The 18,830-nt window shown below is 43.9% G+C and overlaps 1 protein-coding gene across 1 annotated transcript in view; it reads left to right on the top strand.

Moving 5' to 3' along the window:
* Nucleotides 1-18,830, top strand: part of NR6A1 (nuclear receptor subfamily 6 group A member 1) — a 62,398-nt gene that overhangs the window by 24,054 nt on the left and 19,514 nt on the right. Inside the window, exons 3-5 of the mRNA XM_040406277.1 lie at nucleotides 12,449-12,504; nucleotides 13,806-13,963; nucleotides 14,056-14,283. Of these exons, the coding sequence (XP_040262211.1) occupies nucleotides 12,449-12,504; nucleotides 13,806-13,963; nucleotides 14,056-14,283 (442 nt within the window). The remainder of the gene's footprint in view (nucleotides 1-12,448; nucleotides 12,505-13,805; nucleotides 13,964-14,055; nucleotides 14,284-18,830) is intronic.

Below are 18,830 nucleotides of genomic sequence, written 5' to 3' on the forward strand. Positions count from 1 at the left end.
CCACGCAAACACGGGGAGAACATACAAACTGCATGCAGATGTTGTCCTTGGTTGGATTTGAACCCAGGACTCCAGCAAGGCACCAGTCTTGACCACTGAGCCACCATGCTTCCCGGTACAGACCTAGAATGGAGCAGTTGCCTGTGATGAGGGTTTGTGTCGACACTGTATGTAACCAGCTGAATTGATAAAGGAATGGAGATCTAAAGGATGAATTGAAGTTTGGGGATGTGCACTTGCAATGTAAAACTTGTCAGCATAGGAGGAATCTAATGGTGTGTTGTCTCCACCTAGTGGACAGTACATATAACTACAGTCTGGTGTAACAGCCAGATATTCTCTAGTTGTATTCAATCCATTTATGTTCAACATTTTTCCTAGTAGACTTAGAATTTATGTTACCACATTTTTTTTTTTATTATTATAGAACATTTTATATTTTTGTCTAGCCAAATGCAGCATGCACGCAGCTGGTATCCCAAGTCTGTGATAGCAAATTTGCTTCTTTGATGTTGATTCCTGCTGCTGTTTCCATCCAGTCTCCACAGACATACAATATGGGGCATATTTATCCAAGATGTGCAGCGATCCCATGCGGCCGCTACTTCCGGGATCACATGCCGTACATTGGGCGTGTGATCCAAGCCTAGGATTGCAACCCGCATCGCAAGTGTTAGTGACTCTCTCCAAAGTGCTTGTGAGAGATTCAGACTCACGCATGTGCCGCAGCTTCTAACCCTAAGGCCCCTTTCACACGGGCCTCTCGGTCAGGGTGCATTACGGCAAACCTGCGCAAGTAGGCATGCAATTTTAGTCAGTTTTGTCTGCGATTGCATTCCGTTTTTCATTTTTTTTTCGCGTGAGTGCAATGCGTTTTGCACGCGCGTGATAAAAAAACTGAATGTGGTACCCAGACCCGAACGCGGACTTCTTCACTGAAGTTTGGGTTTGGGTTCGGTGTTCTGTAGATTTTATTATTTTCCCTTCTAACATGGTTATAAGGGAAATAATAGCATTCATTAATACAGAATGCTAAGTAAAATGTCCCTTGAGGGTTAAAAACAAATAAAAAAAATTACTCCTCATCCTCTTGATCACGCAGCCGGGATCCTCTTCTTTCTTCTTCCTGCAGGACCTGCAAAAGGACCTTCGATGAGAGTCCTTCTATTTTCATTCACCACGTGGTGAGCGTCATCGAAGGTCCTTTTGCAGGTCCTGCAGGAAGAAGAAAGAAGAGGATCCCGGCTGCGCGATCAAGAGGATGAGGAGTAATTTTTTTATTTGTTTTTAACCCTCAAGGGACATTTTACTATGCATTCTGTATTAAAGAATGCTATTATTTTCCATTATAACCATGTTATAATGGAAAATAAATGATCATCTCCTTAGCAACCATCCGTGAAAATCGCATTGCATCCGCACTTGCTTGCGAATGCGATTTTCACGCAGCCCCATTCACTTCTATGGGGCCTGCGTTGCGTGAAAAGCGGTGAATATAGAACATGCTGCGATTTTCACGCAACACACAAGTGATGCGTGAAAAACATCGCTCATGTACACAGACCCATTGAAATAAATGTGTCCGGATTCAGCGCGAGTGCAATGCGTTCATCTTGCGCATTGCACCCGCGTGGAATTCTCGCCCGTGTGAAAGGGGCCTTAGGCTGGGATAACATGGACAACAGGGCCTGGTTTTGCTGCTTTTCCATAGATTATGTCTGGCATTGCTGCTTAACCCCTAGCAAATTCAGCTGACCTGCAATACCAGACGTAGCCTATGGACAACAGGGGCGATGTTTCTTGCATCCCATAAGCCTTAACATTTTATAGTTTCTGTAAAATCTGGATAGAAGCCACGGTTCCAGCTGTTACGGCAGCCATATGGGTTGTCACCCAGCTTTCCAAGAAAATTTAATGGGGGAAAGAAACAGGTCAGGAAAGGGGCTGCTTAAATAATCTAGTTGCAAAGGTAAAGTGACTATAAGGCTCCTATTATGGATTTAAGACAATGGAGAATGAAAGTCTGATCTACACCCACCAGGGAATACGGAGAGTCTCAGCAGAGTCTCGGCGACACCTGGAAGTTTTGGGAAAGTTTGCAGTCAAGACAAAGATAAGGAATGAGGATTAGGAGATGGTATCAGCCTGAGAAGGCTAGTTTTGACTCATTGAGTAACACAATAGGCATTCACGTGTGCTCTTTACCTATTTTATCTGGAGAAAAGCCTTTATATAAACACCCCTGGCCTTGGGCCTTTGACTTGTGGACATTGACTGCAGCAGAGGTAATTGATACCTATATGGTGATAGTTGTCCTGTGTATACATCACTAGTGTAGCCGCCTGGATAGTAAATTGAGAAATGTACTGACCTGGATTGGATCAGCTTGTCTTCAATACCCTTATGCCTAATCAGAAATTGGATCTGCTGTATTGTATCGAGCTAGCTCATGTGTATGCATGTATATAATGATGGGCGATAGATATAGATTGAAAGAATGCTCATATGTTCTGTGTTTGAGCAGCTGAAGGGTATACAATTCTGCATGTATTTCAAGATGTGCTTGAAAATTTTCACCTTCAGTCTTAAAGGGGTTCTCCAGCATTATAATAATTTTTTTTTTAAATTTGCCCAAATTTGCCCAGCAGCTGAAGGGTATACAATTCTGCATGTATTTCAAGATGTGCTTGAAAATTTTCACCTTCAGTCTTAAAGGGGTTCTCCAGCATTATAATAATTTTTTAATTTTTTTTTTGCCCTATATACTTTCCTTCCCCTTTTTTTTGGCTTCACTGCATCCTAGCAGGATGTTTACATGCAGAACTTCCTGTTTTCATCAACTTCCTCCTGTGTTTTCTAACCAAACCCAGCATCCTTTGCTCTGCCTAGCTAACATGCGAGGTGCAAGGGGCAAACATTACAGAGTAAAGCATGTTTGGAAAGCCCAACAGGAAGTTCTGGATGTAAACATCCTGCCTAGGTGCAGTGATGCCAAGAACAGGGGAAGGAAAGTGGTAGCATGAAAGGGCAGACATATGTAGTGTTTGGGGTACCCTGGGCAGATTAAAATATTGTCATTATGAAACTGTCATGTGAATGCACCCTAATGTGTATGAAGGCCTTTAGGATGGCTGTACACCTTTTGATAAATCTCGGCTGAAGCGCTGAACCACTGAACCATGAAATGTGTATGGGGACCTCACAACTCTTCCCTGGTGGCAGATGGATTTCAACTCCCCAGTTCTTTTGTTCTGGGGGAAAACTGCTATGGGATGAAAAGACAGGATTAAACAGATCAAACTTGCTCCAGCATAGCTTTGTAGAGAGACTGTCTGAAGTACTGTAGACAATGACTCTGTTACTGTTTGCTGTCAAAGCCCCTCAGCCCTCCAGGGCAAAGCTGGAGATAACCAGAGATCAGATAGCAGATACTGGTCACCAGAAGGACCTGCTTGGGCACACTCTGTTGTGCTTAATCACAGGGTTGTTAATGGTTAATCAGGATCATGGCATTATCTTCCCTTTGTCCAAATTCCAATAACAAACTAATCTGATATCAGTAAGAAAATATAGTACCCTAGGAATGTTGTCACTTAAAGGGGTTCTCTATTTTACAAAATCCATCTTCACATATCCTGCTAGGAAATTAGGGGGTCTGCACTCGAGTCCATCAGAACAGATAGCAGCTACAAAGCTTTTTTCACTTTGGGGGACCTGGTATTACATGGAGAATAGATTTATTTAAAAGGAAACTAAGTAGTTCTTAGTTTCCCCTGTGGAGGCGCTGCAGGGGAATTGAACCTTTGCTGTCTTATTCCCATATAGATTCCAAGCTGATCGTTGAGGGTCCCAACAAAAGGAAACCATGTAAACCCTTCTTCCAAAGAAATAGATTGTCCAAGGTAGACAACCCTGTTGATATGGTCATATATTTTACATAGTTACCTACCCCTATACTGCCAATAACAAGTCCTACTTGGCAAGACAAGTGACTGTTGGGTAGCATGATTCTATGGTAGACTGAATTGAGCAGGAGTCATCTTTTTTAAACTATGTTACGGTAGCCATCGTGTGACGGTCTATATGTCCCCATAGACCTAAAGGGCCCCATACACATTAGTGCATGGTTGTCCAAAGTCACCGAGAACAGTGGATCTACAGTCTAATGTGTATGGGGAGCTCCTGACTCCCATCGGGGGAGAGAAGGTTCTGGCAAAGTAAATATTTTCGTCCAATCCTTTTCTTCTCCCGGGAGCTAAGCCCACACCAGAAGTGTTTGGCAGCAGCTTTCTCTTCTCTCCTCATTGAATACACATACACGTGTGACAGAGCCGTACATTTATGTGTTTGGGGAAGCCAAGAGGGAATCGGGAGAGAGAGCTGTCAGCTAAACGACTGTTTGACCGACAGCTATTGAATGTGTAATGGCCACCCTATAAGGGAATCGATGGCTATAGTCAGCATTAGGCTAAAAAGTAACATACACAATACAATTCTTGTAATCCAGCATCATAGGGACCTGATCATTTATAGGGCCCCATTATTAGATGTCTATAGCTGCCCATACACATTCAATAGCTGTCGGCCGTTTCCCTTCTGGCTTCCCATACACGTACATGTTGGGCTCGGCTGAACACGTCTGTGTATGCTATGGGGAGCGCGGAAAAAGCCGCTGCTAGACACTTCTGGCGGCAACTATCTCCCTGGAGAACACATTCATTTTGCCATTCCTTGTCTCCCCCGACATCATCTGTCAGGGGAGAGTTGGAAGCTCCCCACACACATTAGAGCAGGAATCCCCATCCTGCGGCCCTGCAGCTGTTGCAAAACTACAACTCCTGGCGTGCGCGGACAGCCTACAGCTATCAGGGCATGTTGGGAGTTGCAGTTTTGCAACAGCTGGTGGGCCGCAGGTCGGACATCCCTGCTGTTCTTGGCGGGTTTGGCTGACAAAAAGTGTGTGTATGGCCAGCTTAAGGGTCTATTCACACTATCAAATGTATCCATAGTGCCCTATTCACCCAATGGGGTCGTGATCCTCAGACATATACATCAGGAAATCCTCTCGCTATATACCGTACATGTACAATGCAAGCACAGTGAAAATGGATCCTAAAGGGTTTCTGCTTCAAGTTTTACACTTGACCGCTGGGAACCCCACTGATCCTGAGAATGGGGGCCCTGTGTTTCCCTGTATAAATAGAGTGGCAGTCAGTCATGCATGGTGCCACCCCATTTATTGATGGCATAAGAAAAAAAGCACCGCGGCGCTCACCACTGGTCACAAAGTTGCTGTTTGCAGTTTATTTCTGAATACACATCGTGGACAGAACACAGGTGAATGGATAGGCTACAGCTGTTTCGCGCTGTGTTGTGCTTTGTCAAGCCTCCTGTGACGTGGAGGAGGAGGAGGTTAGAAATACCCTCATCTCATACACGTCACTGGTTACAATTAAAGTGAAATAAAAAACGTGTGTAAAACCAATCAGATGAAAACTGCTAAATCACGCAGTGTGACAATGAAAACAGCACACAAGTCATGAGCATCAAAGCTCTTGAATCAAAGGTCATTGACTTGGCAGAAAGGGAAATGCGTCTGTTCTGGACTGTTCACTCCCTGCAATCCTACGTTGCCCAGAACAGAGTCCCCAGAGGGCTCCGGGTGTACAAACAAGTGTCCCAGTTTAATGATGATCCTACTTTCGTAGAACAATGGAAATCCATACACCTCGAATACTCCTTCAATCTTATGCGACTAGTGTTGTCCCGCAATCAACACAGTGATTTTGGAGTTAAATCAAGTCAAAAATAACTTGAAATTGAGGCGCACGGAGAATCAATACAAAGCATTTATGAAGAAACTGGAAAAGCAGCTGATACCTATACAAGCTGCGATAAAGGAACGTAAGAAAGATACGTTTTTACGGGATAAAAATTACTTTGATAATAACCGCGTCTTTGATTGGAAACCCACTAAGCAGCGATACAATGATAGAGGCCGGCGCAGGAGGAATAGGCGATCACGCGACTACTGGACCTCCGAATCCGACTCGAGTACCTCTGAGGAATTTAACAGCGCCAGAACAAATCTACATGAGGAACAAGTGAACCAAGAAGCAGCAATACAACAACCCCCTTTAGGAGAGGCACTCGAAGGGGGAGGACAAGACCCAAGACCATACAGGGGCGGATACAAGAGGAAGCAAGTGGCGTGGAGACGGTACTAGATGTGGGTGAGGTACATCGTCTTTCACCAGGTCATAATGGGGTTAATCTCACAGACATTGTTCTGGACAGTGACTGCCTCTCATTATTGTCCAAAGGTCTTAATTATGGACTGGTATCTGAGTTTAATGTGGTGAATTTTGAAGTGGACATGTTTAGAGCTATAAGGAAATTAAACTTACATAAACCTTTTCAAACGTATAAGCATACCAGAGAACGTGGCCAAACAACACAATCTGCACCCATGGGTCCATTAGGCTTTCATTTGACACATGGGGTACAAGAACAAGATAGACAGTTAGACCTGGGAAATAGTGGGGATTCTTGAAGGAAACCAAGGCATTGATATATCCACAGACTCTGTCCAACCTTAGTGCGGGTGAGCGCAAGGCTTTGGATTGGCTTGAGAAATGCAAAGAGATCATAATCAAACCAGCCGACAAGGGGGGCAATGTGGTAGTTATGTATAAGACATGTTACATGCAAGAGGCCAAAAGACAACTTAGGGATATTAACACCTATGCTCCCCCCACCTCGGACCCCACCTCCAAGTACCAACAACAACTTAGAGCATTACTGTGGAAGTATGTTGACAGAGGTTTTCTGACTAAGCGCATGGCCGAAAAGCTCTATCCCCAGTTCCCTATAAAACCTGTGTGGAATATAGTACCCAAGATCCATAAATCGCTGGTAGACCCACCTGGACGCCCCATAGTGTTAGGGAACGGTTCTTTGACCGAACCCCTGTCCCAGTATCTGGATTGGATGTTGCGCCCAGTGTTAAAAGGGGTCCCTTCCTTTTTGAAGGCCTTGAAAGATATACAATGGCAGGACGGCTTTTATTTAGCTGCGGTAGATGTGGAGAGTGTGTACACCAGGATTCCACAGGAACTGGGGATAGAGACAATTCGGGACATCTTGCGCAAAATTAATAAGAGTGACGAATATGTTGATTTTGTCACGGAGTCCCTCTCATTCATACTGACACATAATGCTTTTACTTTCAACCAGGAATGCTTCAAACAATTGTCAGGCACAGCAATGGGGACACCAGTCTCATGCACCCTTGCTAATTAGTTTTTAGCCATTTTTGAAGAGAGGTATATTTACACTGTCCAGAATCCATTCATTCGATATATCGATGATATATTCATTGTGTGGACAGGTGACAAACATATGTTTAGTGCATTCGTGGAATATCTGAATCAAGCGAATAATATGAATATGCGGTTCACCAGCACAGCCAGTGCGAAAGAACTGGATTTTCTTGATGTCAAGGTAAGGGTCAAGGATGGGCAGCTAAATCCCACCATCTACAGAAAAGCTACGTCCAGTAATGTTACATTGCATGAGTTATCACCCACCGCACATCAAAACTGCAATTCCATACGGCCAATTCATGCGCCTCGCCAGAATTGTGAAGGATGACACTGAGTTTAGAGAGCAATGTGTGGACATGAAGAGACGATTTTTACAAAGTGGTTACCCTGAGAAGATAGTAGATAGCGCATATGTGCGTGCACAGGAGAGAGGTTCTGGGTAGAGACATCAGTAAAAAAAAGAAAAAGAGGAGACAACGAGATAATAACGGCGAGCGTAGAGCGGTGTTCACATTCGACTTTTCCCCAATGGCTCCAGTCATCAAAACAGTGATTTTAAACAACTGGCAAATGCTGCAGAGGGACGCCTCCCTGGCAGCCATGTTAGACAATCCCCCAATTGTCAGTTTTCGCAGAAGTAAGACTATAGGAGATGCCATTGTTAGGAGTTGATAACTGGCTGGGCAGGAGTGCTCCCAGAGGAAACTTCGCATGTGGACACTGCTCTATCTGCGCACATGTACACAAACAGAAGTATCTGCAGCTGGGACATGTAGGACATGTAGTCAAACAATTTATACACTGTAAGACCCAATATGTTGTGTATGCGATTCTGTGCCCATGCGGGAGGTTTTACATTGGTAAGTCACACAGGTGTCTATATGTACGCTTTAGGGAACATAAAAAATCAATCATTACCAGAAATGGAGCAACCAGATTAATTGAGCATGTACACAATGAACATGCGCGGGGAACAGTGACATTTTGAAATGTGCGGGTATTGAAGTGGTCCACAGCCCCATGAGAGAGGGGGGGACAGAAAACGCATTCTCCTGCAGAGAGAAGCTGCATGGATAATAAAAACGCAAGCCATGGGCCCTCTAGGGTTAAATGACAAGAATGATTTAGCTGTTTTCATCTGATTTGGTTTTACACACGTTTTTTATATCACTTTAATTGTAACCAGTGACGTGCATGAGATGAGGGTATTTCTAACCCCCTCCTCGTCACAGGAGGCTTGACAAAGCGCAACACAGCGCGAAACAGCTGTAGCCTGTCCATTCACCTGTGTCCTGTCCGCGTCCAAGATGTGGATCTGAAAAATAAACTGCAACCCCAACTTTGTGAGCAGTGGTGAGCGCTGAGTGGCAGCGTACATGCTCAACCAACCCTCATATGGAGAGACACTGGGCCCAAGTTATTTTGATCAGTGGGGGGTCCCCCCTATCAAGCTGCTCAAATCCATGTGCCATTGTCTCCTAATTGTCTTCTGTCCCCGGTCCTTTGGGCCTCCAGGTTTCTTGTAAATCTGTAGACCAAATTTCTGGATGTTGAAACTCTACAGACAGAGCCACAGGTTGGAGACCACTGACATAATTTAGATGGCCAGTTGTAACCACACATATGGAAATCTACATTTGAGGCTTCAGTGCAAATCTCCTCATTGTGCTCCATGGTGTCCTCATTGGAGAAAGACAGAAGTTGCCATTTGGGGCTCTAACACTAACATTTCTCCTCTTAATGACTTGCCACTATCAGTGTTTTTCTAAGACTCATTAACCTGGGTGTTCTTTGTGCCCCCTGGAAGGTATAAGCGAAGCCTTGGCCTCTGTTGTTTTTCTATTAGGAAAGTGTGATGTTGGAATTGAGTAAGCGCCATTGCCTCATCCCACCATACTGTACCCAAATTCTTTGCAATTCACTGTATTCAAGGTCAAAAGGCAGGAAGCTGAGTGACAGAAGTGACACCGAGATTTATGGTGGAGACATATTGTGCTTTGAAATGCAGACACCCTGAACAAGTGTTGGTGGTTTGTAGGTTGAGCCCTTGAGTTTGTCAATCTGGGACAGGTCGTAATATGCGGGGACAAGTACAGGAACTTCATCTGGGGAGCTCCAGTATGTACAGTAAGGGTTTATATACTCCCTAGTTCATAAGTAGAGGTTCTATATACATATCCTGCTGTAGACAACCCTACAGATAGATCTTCTGATGATAAGCTGACCACAGGTAGTCCTGATGCTGGAAGCCACAGAGATATATAGACACTCTCCACCCAGGTGGGTAAGGGATCATGCTCAGAGCAGGTCTGCAATACACGGGCACCGGTTGTGTGCTCACTCAATGGGTCCGCAATCCGGGAGATAAGGTGCGTTGTGGAACAGAGACACAGATCGGAAGCACTACAGAGTGCTTCCATGGGTTTTTGGTCCTTGCCTTGGCAGCGCAAAGAAGTAGTGCATGCACTACCTTTTTGCAGTGCAGACCATCGTATGTGGATCGCGGACTCCATTCAAGTAAATGGGTCTGCGTTCTCAGACGGCAGCCACACGGTCGGTGCCCGTACATTGTAGACCACAATGTTCACTTCACAGCATGGGCGAGGCCGGCATACATTCATGTGCTTGAACCCTAAATGAGGGTCTCCCATCTATAACTTCAGTAGGAATTTCCAGATAACGTATTGCAAAACCAGACAACCCATTTACCCTGTCCAATCCTTTTTTCTCACTTCTGCTTCTGATTAACCCTCTTTTGCATGTGCAATCTTGACGTGAATGTTATAGGGGCTGTCCCACAAAAAACACTCAACATTTTTTAAACCAGCTCCTGGATATGAATAATTTTGTAATTGCATGTATTAAAAAACTACCACAGCCTCTGAGTTCAATAAAATGTATCTGTATAGCGCCACCGGCTGTTTGTTCTTTTCCAACTCACTAGAGGTGTATGCATGCGCTCAGTTTAAATTTTTAACCGCCACCAGCCATATGTTCTGTTAGAAGCTGTGGCAGTTACAGGGAGAGAGCTGCAGCAGAAAGGACACGCCCCGATTTGCCAGCATCAAATTAAGCCAGCAAAGCATTTGGAGCAATGAATGTGGAGATCTCTGGATCCATGTGAGTACAGGGCTGGTTCTAGCTTTGTTAGAAAGAGATAGTCATGTACTATATGATGTCTTCATTTTTTTTTACATCAGTCATGGCATAACCCCTTTAAGTAAATGAGGGCATTTGATGGTTATCTTAAAGGGTTCCCTTAATAGGCATTTAGCATTAAAATTTATCTACAGGATAGGTGATAATTGTACGATCTCTGAGGGTCCAACCACTGGGACCTCCAGCAATAATGAGAACGAGTCCCTGAGTCCCCTGTGTGAATGGAGCAGTAGTCCACATGTGTGACCACCACTCCATTCCCTGGCCCAGATATACTAATGTGTCTGCACCAGAAATCTGTCTGGAAAGTGGAGCAATTTGGCACGTGTAGGGTTTTCGGACATGCTTCACAAGGGGATGGGACTCAATGTGAAGGGGTGGGGCTTCATGGAAAGGGGTGTGGCCTCATATGCACCATTTTGCACTAAATTTGCGCCACAATTCTGGTGTAACATTCTGTCTCAAAGTAAGCCAACCAATAGTAGGTAGGGGGGTCAGAGAAAATGTCCATCCCTGCAGCAGATTTATCATCCAGCCTGCGCCCCTGTGATGAATCTGGTGCAGATCTAGACACCAGTCTAAGCTTCCGCCATCTACTGGCATTTGTAAATCTGGGCCACTGTCTGTAGGACTGCTCAGTATAGCGCTCTGCCATTTCCTGCAGTCCAATAGAAGTAAATGGAGCAGTGGTCACGCCATACTGTGTACCAGGAAAAGGAATTACAACTAAGGCTAAACCTGCATTTTGTCAGGGTTTTGTTTGCACACTGGGGAAGGGGGGGCGGGTTTGGATTTATCATAGAGCAGCTTTTTACGCCGGCCTGTGATATCCCCTGTGCTGTCGGAGGATGCGCCTAATTTATAATGAATTGCAGGCCTTGTCATAAATGAGGCCTAGTCTCTGACAGTCCGTGTGCCTAAAGTGAAATCTACTCCAGCTCGGAGCTCTTATAATTTCAGTCTTCTTTTACGTCAGAAACCTGGCAGAATAGAAGATAAATATGCGGGGCCCACTGGCCCTTGCCAAACCCCTTATATTCGGGAACTTGATGAGGTAAATATGCAGGGCCCACTGGCCCTTGCCACACCCCTGTCTTAGGAACATGGTGAAGGCGCCATAGAAATGCTCCTTGTGCCTAAATTTAAACACGAGTGACGAGAATGCTGCACATATTAACATGAAAGCATTGGTGATGAAAGCAGCAGGAGGAGGTTACTGTATTACATGAGAATATTGTACATCCAATCAGTGTCGGACTGGGGTGCCTAGGGACCACCAGTTAAATTTATTTTGGGGGCCCACCGTACGGATACATTCAAATGTTACCTGCTCACACAGCGGCAAGATGCTACCAGATGATTGAATATGGGGGCCCCTGCAGCAACTTTGAGAAGGTAGGTCCTGGGGAAAAAGAGGACACTGGCGGCATTCCTCTATACCTAGAAGTCATCTCAGGTCTGATCGTGTCTATAATAATAAACTGGGGAGTTTCTTTAATATTCTTTCAGGTTTTTTTATATGAACTTAGGCTGGTTGAGGTGCTGTACACAGCCTATCTATATGTAGTGCAGTAAGTCTACTGTGTTATGTGCCACTTGTGCAGGGGGTGAATGACAAGGGGCCCACCAGGGGATTCTCCTGTACCGCTGTGGACCAGTCCGAGCTTGCATCCAGTTGTTTCATACCTGCAGATGAGCTGATCTGTCTCAGTGCAAGATACTGCATGTCTTGTGGGACACAGGCTCTAGTGCCATCTTGTGGCCATCCTGTGCACATACAGCTGCTTCTTATCATCTAACACCTTGAAGTGGTGTAACTAGCTTTACTTTTTATTCTTTTTTGTCTTTAATCCCATACATTTTTTTAAAACTCTAGTAGCTGTATGGTATGACCAGTACAATATTTAATTTATGTAATTTAATATATATATTTTTAATTTGATGTACTCCTTTTTGTCTTCCAGCAATCCGAGAGGATGGGATGCCAGGTGGAAGAAACAAGAGTATTGGTCCTGTACAAGTAAGGATGAAAAACTGTTGACATACTTTTTAAGCATTTTCTAATGTGGTGCGGGAGCACTGTGGCCTCTTTATTTTTTAGGATAGCTGATTACAGGGCACATATCAGCAGATTTGTACCTATGACACTGGCTGACCTGTTACATGTGCGCTTGGCAGCTGAAGGCATCTGTGTTGGTCCCATGTTCATATGTGCCCACATTGCTGAAAAAAATGACATGTTAATATATGCAAATGAGCCTCTAGGAGCAACGGGGGCGTTTCCCTTACACCTAGAGCCTCTGCCTTCTCTGCAAATCCCGCCCCCTCTGCACTTAGATTGACAGCGCCAGACCTGATGATGATTTTACTGCTTGGCCCTGTCAATCAAAGTAGAGAGGGTGCGGCAATTGCATAAAAAGCAGAGTCTATAGCTGCTAACGATATATGATATTGATGACCTGTCCTCAGGATAGGTCATAAGATCGGTGGGAGTCCAACACCCAGCATCCCGATCAGCTTTTATCTGCAGGTGCCAGCACTGGAACGACCACTGAGAGTGGGTCTGGAAGCACAGCTCCGTGCAAAGTGCGGTGCCTTTGCCGGGTTATTGCAGTTCAGCTCCCAGAGAAGTAAATGGGAGCTGAGGTGCAGTAACCCATCATGGCCACTGCACTTTGAGTGGCGCTATGCTTCCAGATCCACCATCAGTGGTCGTGCCGGCGGCAGGTAACCGGTTATTGGTGGAAGTGCCTGGAGTTGGACCCCCACCGATCTGATACTGATGACCTGATATCAGACCATCAATATCATTAGTCTGTGGGCTTCCCAGAGTAGAGACCAGAGCGATCATACATTTATCACCTATCCTATGGAGAGGTGATAAATGTTTGTTTCGGGGTACCCCCTTTAAGGGAAACGGGCCGTAGCACAGCTTATCTGCCGTACTAGGCACAGTCGCACTTTAATGTATGGCGCTGCGTCTGGATAAACAAGGAGCCACAGTCAGGATCACTGCCCCTGTGCTCTGCTGATTGGTGCGAGTCCGAGGAGCTAGCACTTATTAATGATACTGGCGACTAGGACATTAGTTTGACATTAAGTGGACCCCCCACCATTCATACCTTGACGGCGGGATATTATTATAGACCATGGTGTTGAAAATATCTATTATTTGTTGCCATTTTAAAGGTATCGCTGAAGAGTATCTTCACCATTTTACTAGTATCAGCGGAGATGCCACCTGACAACACAGGCTCCATTACAGTTGTCAGAATCACAATGGTAACCTCTTCGCCATATGACTATAAACTCTTCCTTCAGATTTCAGATGAAGAGATTGAAAGAATAATGTCTGGTCAAGAGTTTGAGGAGGAAGCCAACACTTCTTGGAGTAACAATGGAGACAGTGACCACAGCTCGCCAGGCAATGGAGTATCTGAGAGCAACCAGCCTTCACCTGTGTCTACCCCCTCCTCCAGGTAACATGGGCGTCGTAGGTCACGACATTTGAAGTACTTTCTATAGATATAATTTATGTTTCATTTCGTGCTGACATTGTGTCTTTCTACAGTAGGTCAATGGAACTAAATGGATTTGCTTCTCTACGGGACCAGTATTTGGGGACCCCCGGACCGACGCACTATCAGTATCTACCTCATCTTTTCAGCTACTCCGCTCATTCTGCTCTGATCCCATCTCAAGCACGAAGTCTGGACCCTCAGTCGCTCACTCTCATTAACCAGCTGCTGGCCGCTGAGGATATGGAACCACTCAACACCCCAATGCTGATTGAAGATGGGTAAGTGTGCCAACCATAGACCACCATGATTGTGTGCTTCATTGTTTAGGTTTTGCTTTAGAAAAGACAGTCACCACTCCTGACATGTCTAAGTCTACTTTCACACTGGCGTTTTGGTTTCCGTTTGTGAGATCGTCATGGGCCCTCACAAGCGGTCCAAAACGGATCAGTTTTGCCCTAATGCATTCTGAATGGATAAGGATCAGCTCAGAATGCATCAGTTTGGCTCCGTTCCTCTTCCATTCCGCTCTGGAGGCGGACACCAAAACTCTGCTTGCAGCGTTTTGATGTCCGTCTGACGAAACTGAGCCAAACTGATCCGTCCTGACACACAATGTAAGTAAATGGGGACGGATCCGTTTTCTCTGACACAATCTGGCACAATAGAAAAAGGATCCGTCCCGCATTGACTTTTATTGGTGTTCAAGACGGATCCGTCATGGCTATGTTAAAGATAATACAAACGGATCTGTTCTGAACGGATCCATGCGGTTGTATTATCTGAACGGATGCGTTTGTGCAGATCCATGACGGATCCGCACCAAACGCGAGTGTGAAAGTAGCCTAATTCATGAGGAACAATGCCAGGGCAAATTTTTTGGTTTTACCATTCCTCTGTTTTTCTTCCTGGACATATAAGATTAAAATAACTACTGGGTGCTGTCATTTTTCTCGACAGTGGGGGACATACCCAGTCAACAAGAGAAATGGTGAAGTTTTTAATTCATTCATGCATTTCCAGGAGGAATAATTGGGGATTGGCATATCAGTGTTCTAAGAAAAGATGCTCCTGAGTTGTTTTTGTTTTATGAAGAATACAATTATTTGCTTAAAGAGGCAGGTTCCCTCAAAGCCGTTTTACATGATTAGGACTGAAAGTTTAAAAATATTTGTTCGGCCGGCCCTTCTGAACTTCCCCCCAAATGCTCATTTGTCTGCTGATCTGCAGCTGTAAAAATGATTGCTTGTGTCAGTAGTACATCCTCTTAGGCTACATTCACACAAATGGGAAAAATGGCCCTGTCCATCACACGGCCGGTTTCAGAACCAATAGAAGTTTGTGGGGCAATTCTCAGTAGTGCACCCATCTAACGGCCGTTAAAAACTGATAAAAGTGCTTTTCGGGGCTTAAAATAATATTAAGTAAAATGTACTCCACTTGAACTTGAGGGAGCAGGACATGACGCTGGGCGCGTCAGGTCCTGCTTCCTCCAGTGCAGAGCGAGGGCTCCCTCAAGTTCAAGTGGATGATGTATTTTTTTTTTCCAACCCAGCAGAATGGAGGCCACTATTGGGGGCAATATTTATAATGGAGGACACTACTGGGGGGCATTTTATATACAGGGACACTTTGGGAAGCCATGTATATACTGGGGCACTATGGGGGGCATTATAGATACTGGTGGCAATATGGTCGCTATTATATATACTGGGGGCACAGCAGAGATTGGGATGTTTAAAAAAAAAAAAAAAAAACTGCCATTGAAAACGGACAACCGGACAGAAAATGGATGCAGAAAGGCTACATATCTTGTCCTTTTTATTTTACTGTGGTGGGAATGTAGCCTTATACAGACTGTACAGGGGCCCCCCCTCACAATCGCAATAACAATCATTTTCCTCCAATCTGCCTGTATAAGGGCCCTTTTATTGAGCACCGGGGAGGAATTAACGATTACGTTTGCCTGTAATTGTTGTGGCCGTACTGTTTTATGACTGCTTGTATTCTGGAGTTCATTTACAGTCTACAGGCAGCCATAAATGGTGCTCATGTGCGGGGTGTGGCAGACAGCCTGCAGGCTATCATCCGAACGCTCCAGTAGCCACAGGGTGAGCTCCTTACACTACTTAAGGTATTGCTCTTTGTGCAGCTAAAATATTCCTTAAAGAGGACCTCTCACATCTCCTGACAAGTCTGTACATAAATACATTCCACATGAAATGACAGATCTGGAGCATTTATTTTTCTCTGTGTTGTACACTTCCTCTATTATTCCTACTAGAATTTTATAAATTAATGAAAAACTGGTTGTTACCAGTTTAGGGTGTGTCCCTGCACAGTGTGACACTATACTCAAATCTGTCGTCTGTAATGAAGGAATATAAATTTATTGCAGAAGACAAATATCAATCCAATTATTGCATGTTTTTGTCACCTAGGATGTCTTTACAAAAAAAAAGTTAAAAAAATATAAAAAGTTCAAACCACTCCCCTTACCCCAAAAAAAAATAAATCATAGGCATCACTGTGTCCGAAAATGCCCGTAATGTAAAAATATTTATCCTGAACGGCCTAACGGAAAAATAATTCAAAAAGGACAATTTGCCATTTTTTCATTACTTTACTGCCCCCCAAAAAATTGAATAGTGATCAAAAAGTCATACACACCCTCAAAATGGTATCATTGAAAAGTACAGCCCCACAAAAAAAACAAGCCTCCATACAGCTCCGTAGACTTAACTGCAAAAAAGTCATGCCGGTCAGAAAAAGAAAAAGTTTTTATATTTTTCATTATCAAAACACAAGAAAAACGATAAATGTTGTGTCGTTGTAATCGTACTGACCTGGAGAATGAAGGTAACAGGTCAGTTTTACCGCATAGTGAACTCTGTAAAAACAAAAGCCATAAAACTGTGGCAGAATTGCCTTTTTTTTTTTTTTTTATAATTCCACCCTTCTTGAAAAAAAATTCCCAGGCTCTCACTACATCGTATGCTATAATAAATGGGGCCAGTAGAAAGTACAACTTGTCCCGCAAAAAAGCAAACCCATGTAAACGAAACAAATAAAGTTAAGGCTCCAAGAAGGCAGGGAGTAAAAAACAAAAACGGAAAATTGCCAAGGGTAGAAGGTGTTAATGGAATTACAGATGGATGGACGGACTTGACTGCAATGTTGAATGCCACCTCCTGCACATAGAGACTCTGCCTCTGTGTCCTTGACCTTTTCCTGCATATTGATATGTTCTCCATCTGATTCCTCTTAAGTGCAGCTGGGTATTGGTATGGTCAGATATGTACATATATAATGTATTCTGATATTTGAAAGTCATGGCAGTATTCTTGAAGTTTTCAATAAGTCCTATTTTACAGGAGGCGTTGTAATTAATGACCCGTGCACACCACAAATCACCTTGAAGTCGTATGCTCCTCTCCTCCAGCCTTGTACATTGCCATTCCTTCTTGACTTCTGCACATTGTTCCTTATTCTCTGCTGCAGATTTAGTTTTAAATATTCTAGTATGGGAGAGACAGAGAACGCTAATGAGCGTACTAATTCAAAGAGATTTCCCTACAGATTCCTGGGTTCCCGGAAGAAAAATTATTTCAGTTTCTAATAGATATTCAATGAGCAAAAACAAATAATATAGAGTCTTATTTCATTAAAAACAGGACAAAAAAAATATTAGACTCTAAAAGTAATGCATGAAATCAGATAAACCCTCGGGATGTCATCCAAATTTTAAATAAAATTTTAATAATTGGGATATCTGATGCCCCCCCTCCCCATTTATTTACAGGAATTACATTGCTAAATCAAGGAGACGTCTATTGAGGCATTGAGTACCAGGCACCTTACAGTTTGGAGATCAAAAACTTATATTGGGGACCGCAGTAGGATGTTAGAAAATAATCATTCCTCCTCATACTTGTATCAATCCAATTATTGCATGTTATAGTCACCTAGGGTGTCTTTAAATAAATAAATAATATATATATATATACACAGTGGATATAATAAGTCTACACACCCCTGTTAAAATGTCAGGTTTCTGTGATGTAAAAAAATGAGGCAAAGATAAGTCATTTCAGAACTTTTTTAATGTGACCTATAAACTGTACAACTCAATTGAAAAACAAAATCTTTTAGGTGGAGGGATTATGTAGTTGCATAAGTGTGCACACCCTCTTATAACTGGGGATGTAGCTGTGTTCAGAATTAAGCAATCACATTCAAAATCCTGTTAAATAGGAGTCCGCATACACCTGCCATCATTTAAAGTGCCTCTGATTAACCCCAAATAAAGTTCAGCCCTTACCCTAAGTTCACACCTGAGCGTTTTACAGCGCGTTCCTACGCGCTGTAAAACGCACAAGGAGAAACCAATGCTTCCCTATGGGAATGGTTCTCACCTGGGCGTTTTAAAGTGCGTATGATCGCGCTGTAAAACGCCCGACGCTCAAACAAGTACTTGAGCAACTTTGGGGCGTTTTGTCGCGCGTTCCCGTACATAGACTTTCGGGAACGCGCGACAATGGGCGTTCGCTTGTCTCTGTATGCACGCTTGTAAACGCCCGTACAATCGCGCATACAGAGCGCTCCTTTCAGAACGCTCAAGTGTGAACCCCGTGTAATTCCAAAAGATATGTTTGGCCCAAAAACAACACTGCACATCACCAAAAGATCACCTACCCACAATGAAGCATGGTGGTGGCAGCATCATGCTTTGGGGCTGTTTTTCTTCAGCTGGAACTGGGGCCTTAGTTAAGCTAGAGGGAATTATGAACAGTTCCAAATACCAGTCAATATTGGCACAAAACCTTCA

Source organism: Bufo bufo, chromosome 8 (genome assembly GCF_905171765.1).
Source record: "Bufo bufo chromosome 8, aBufBuf1.1, whole genome shotgun sequence".
In the NCBI taxonomy this organism is placed as follows: Eukaryota; Metazoa; Chordata; class Amphibia; order Anura; family Bufonidae; genus Bufo; species Bufo bufo.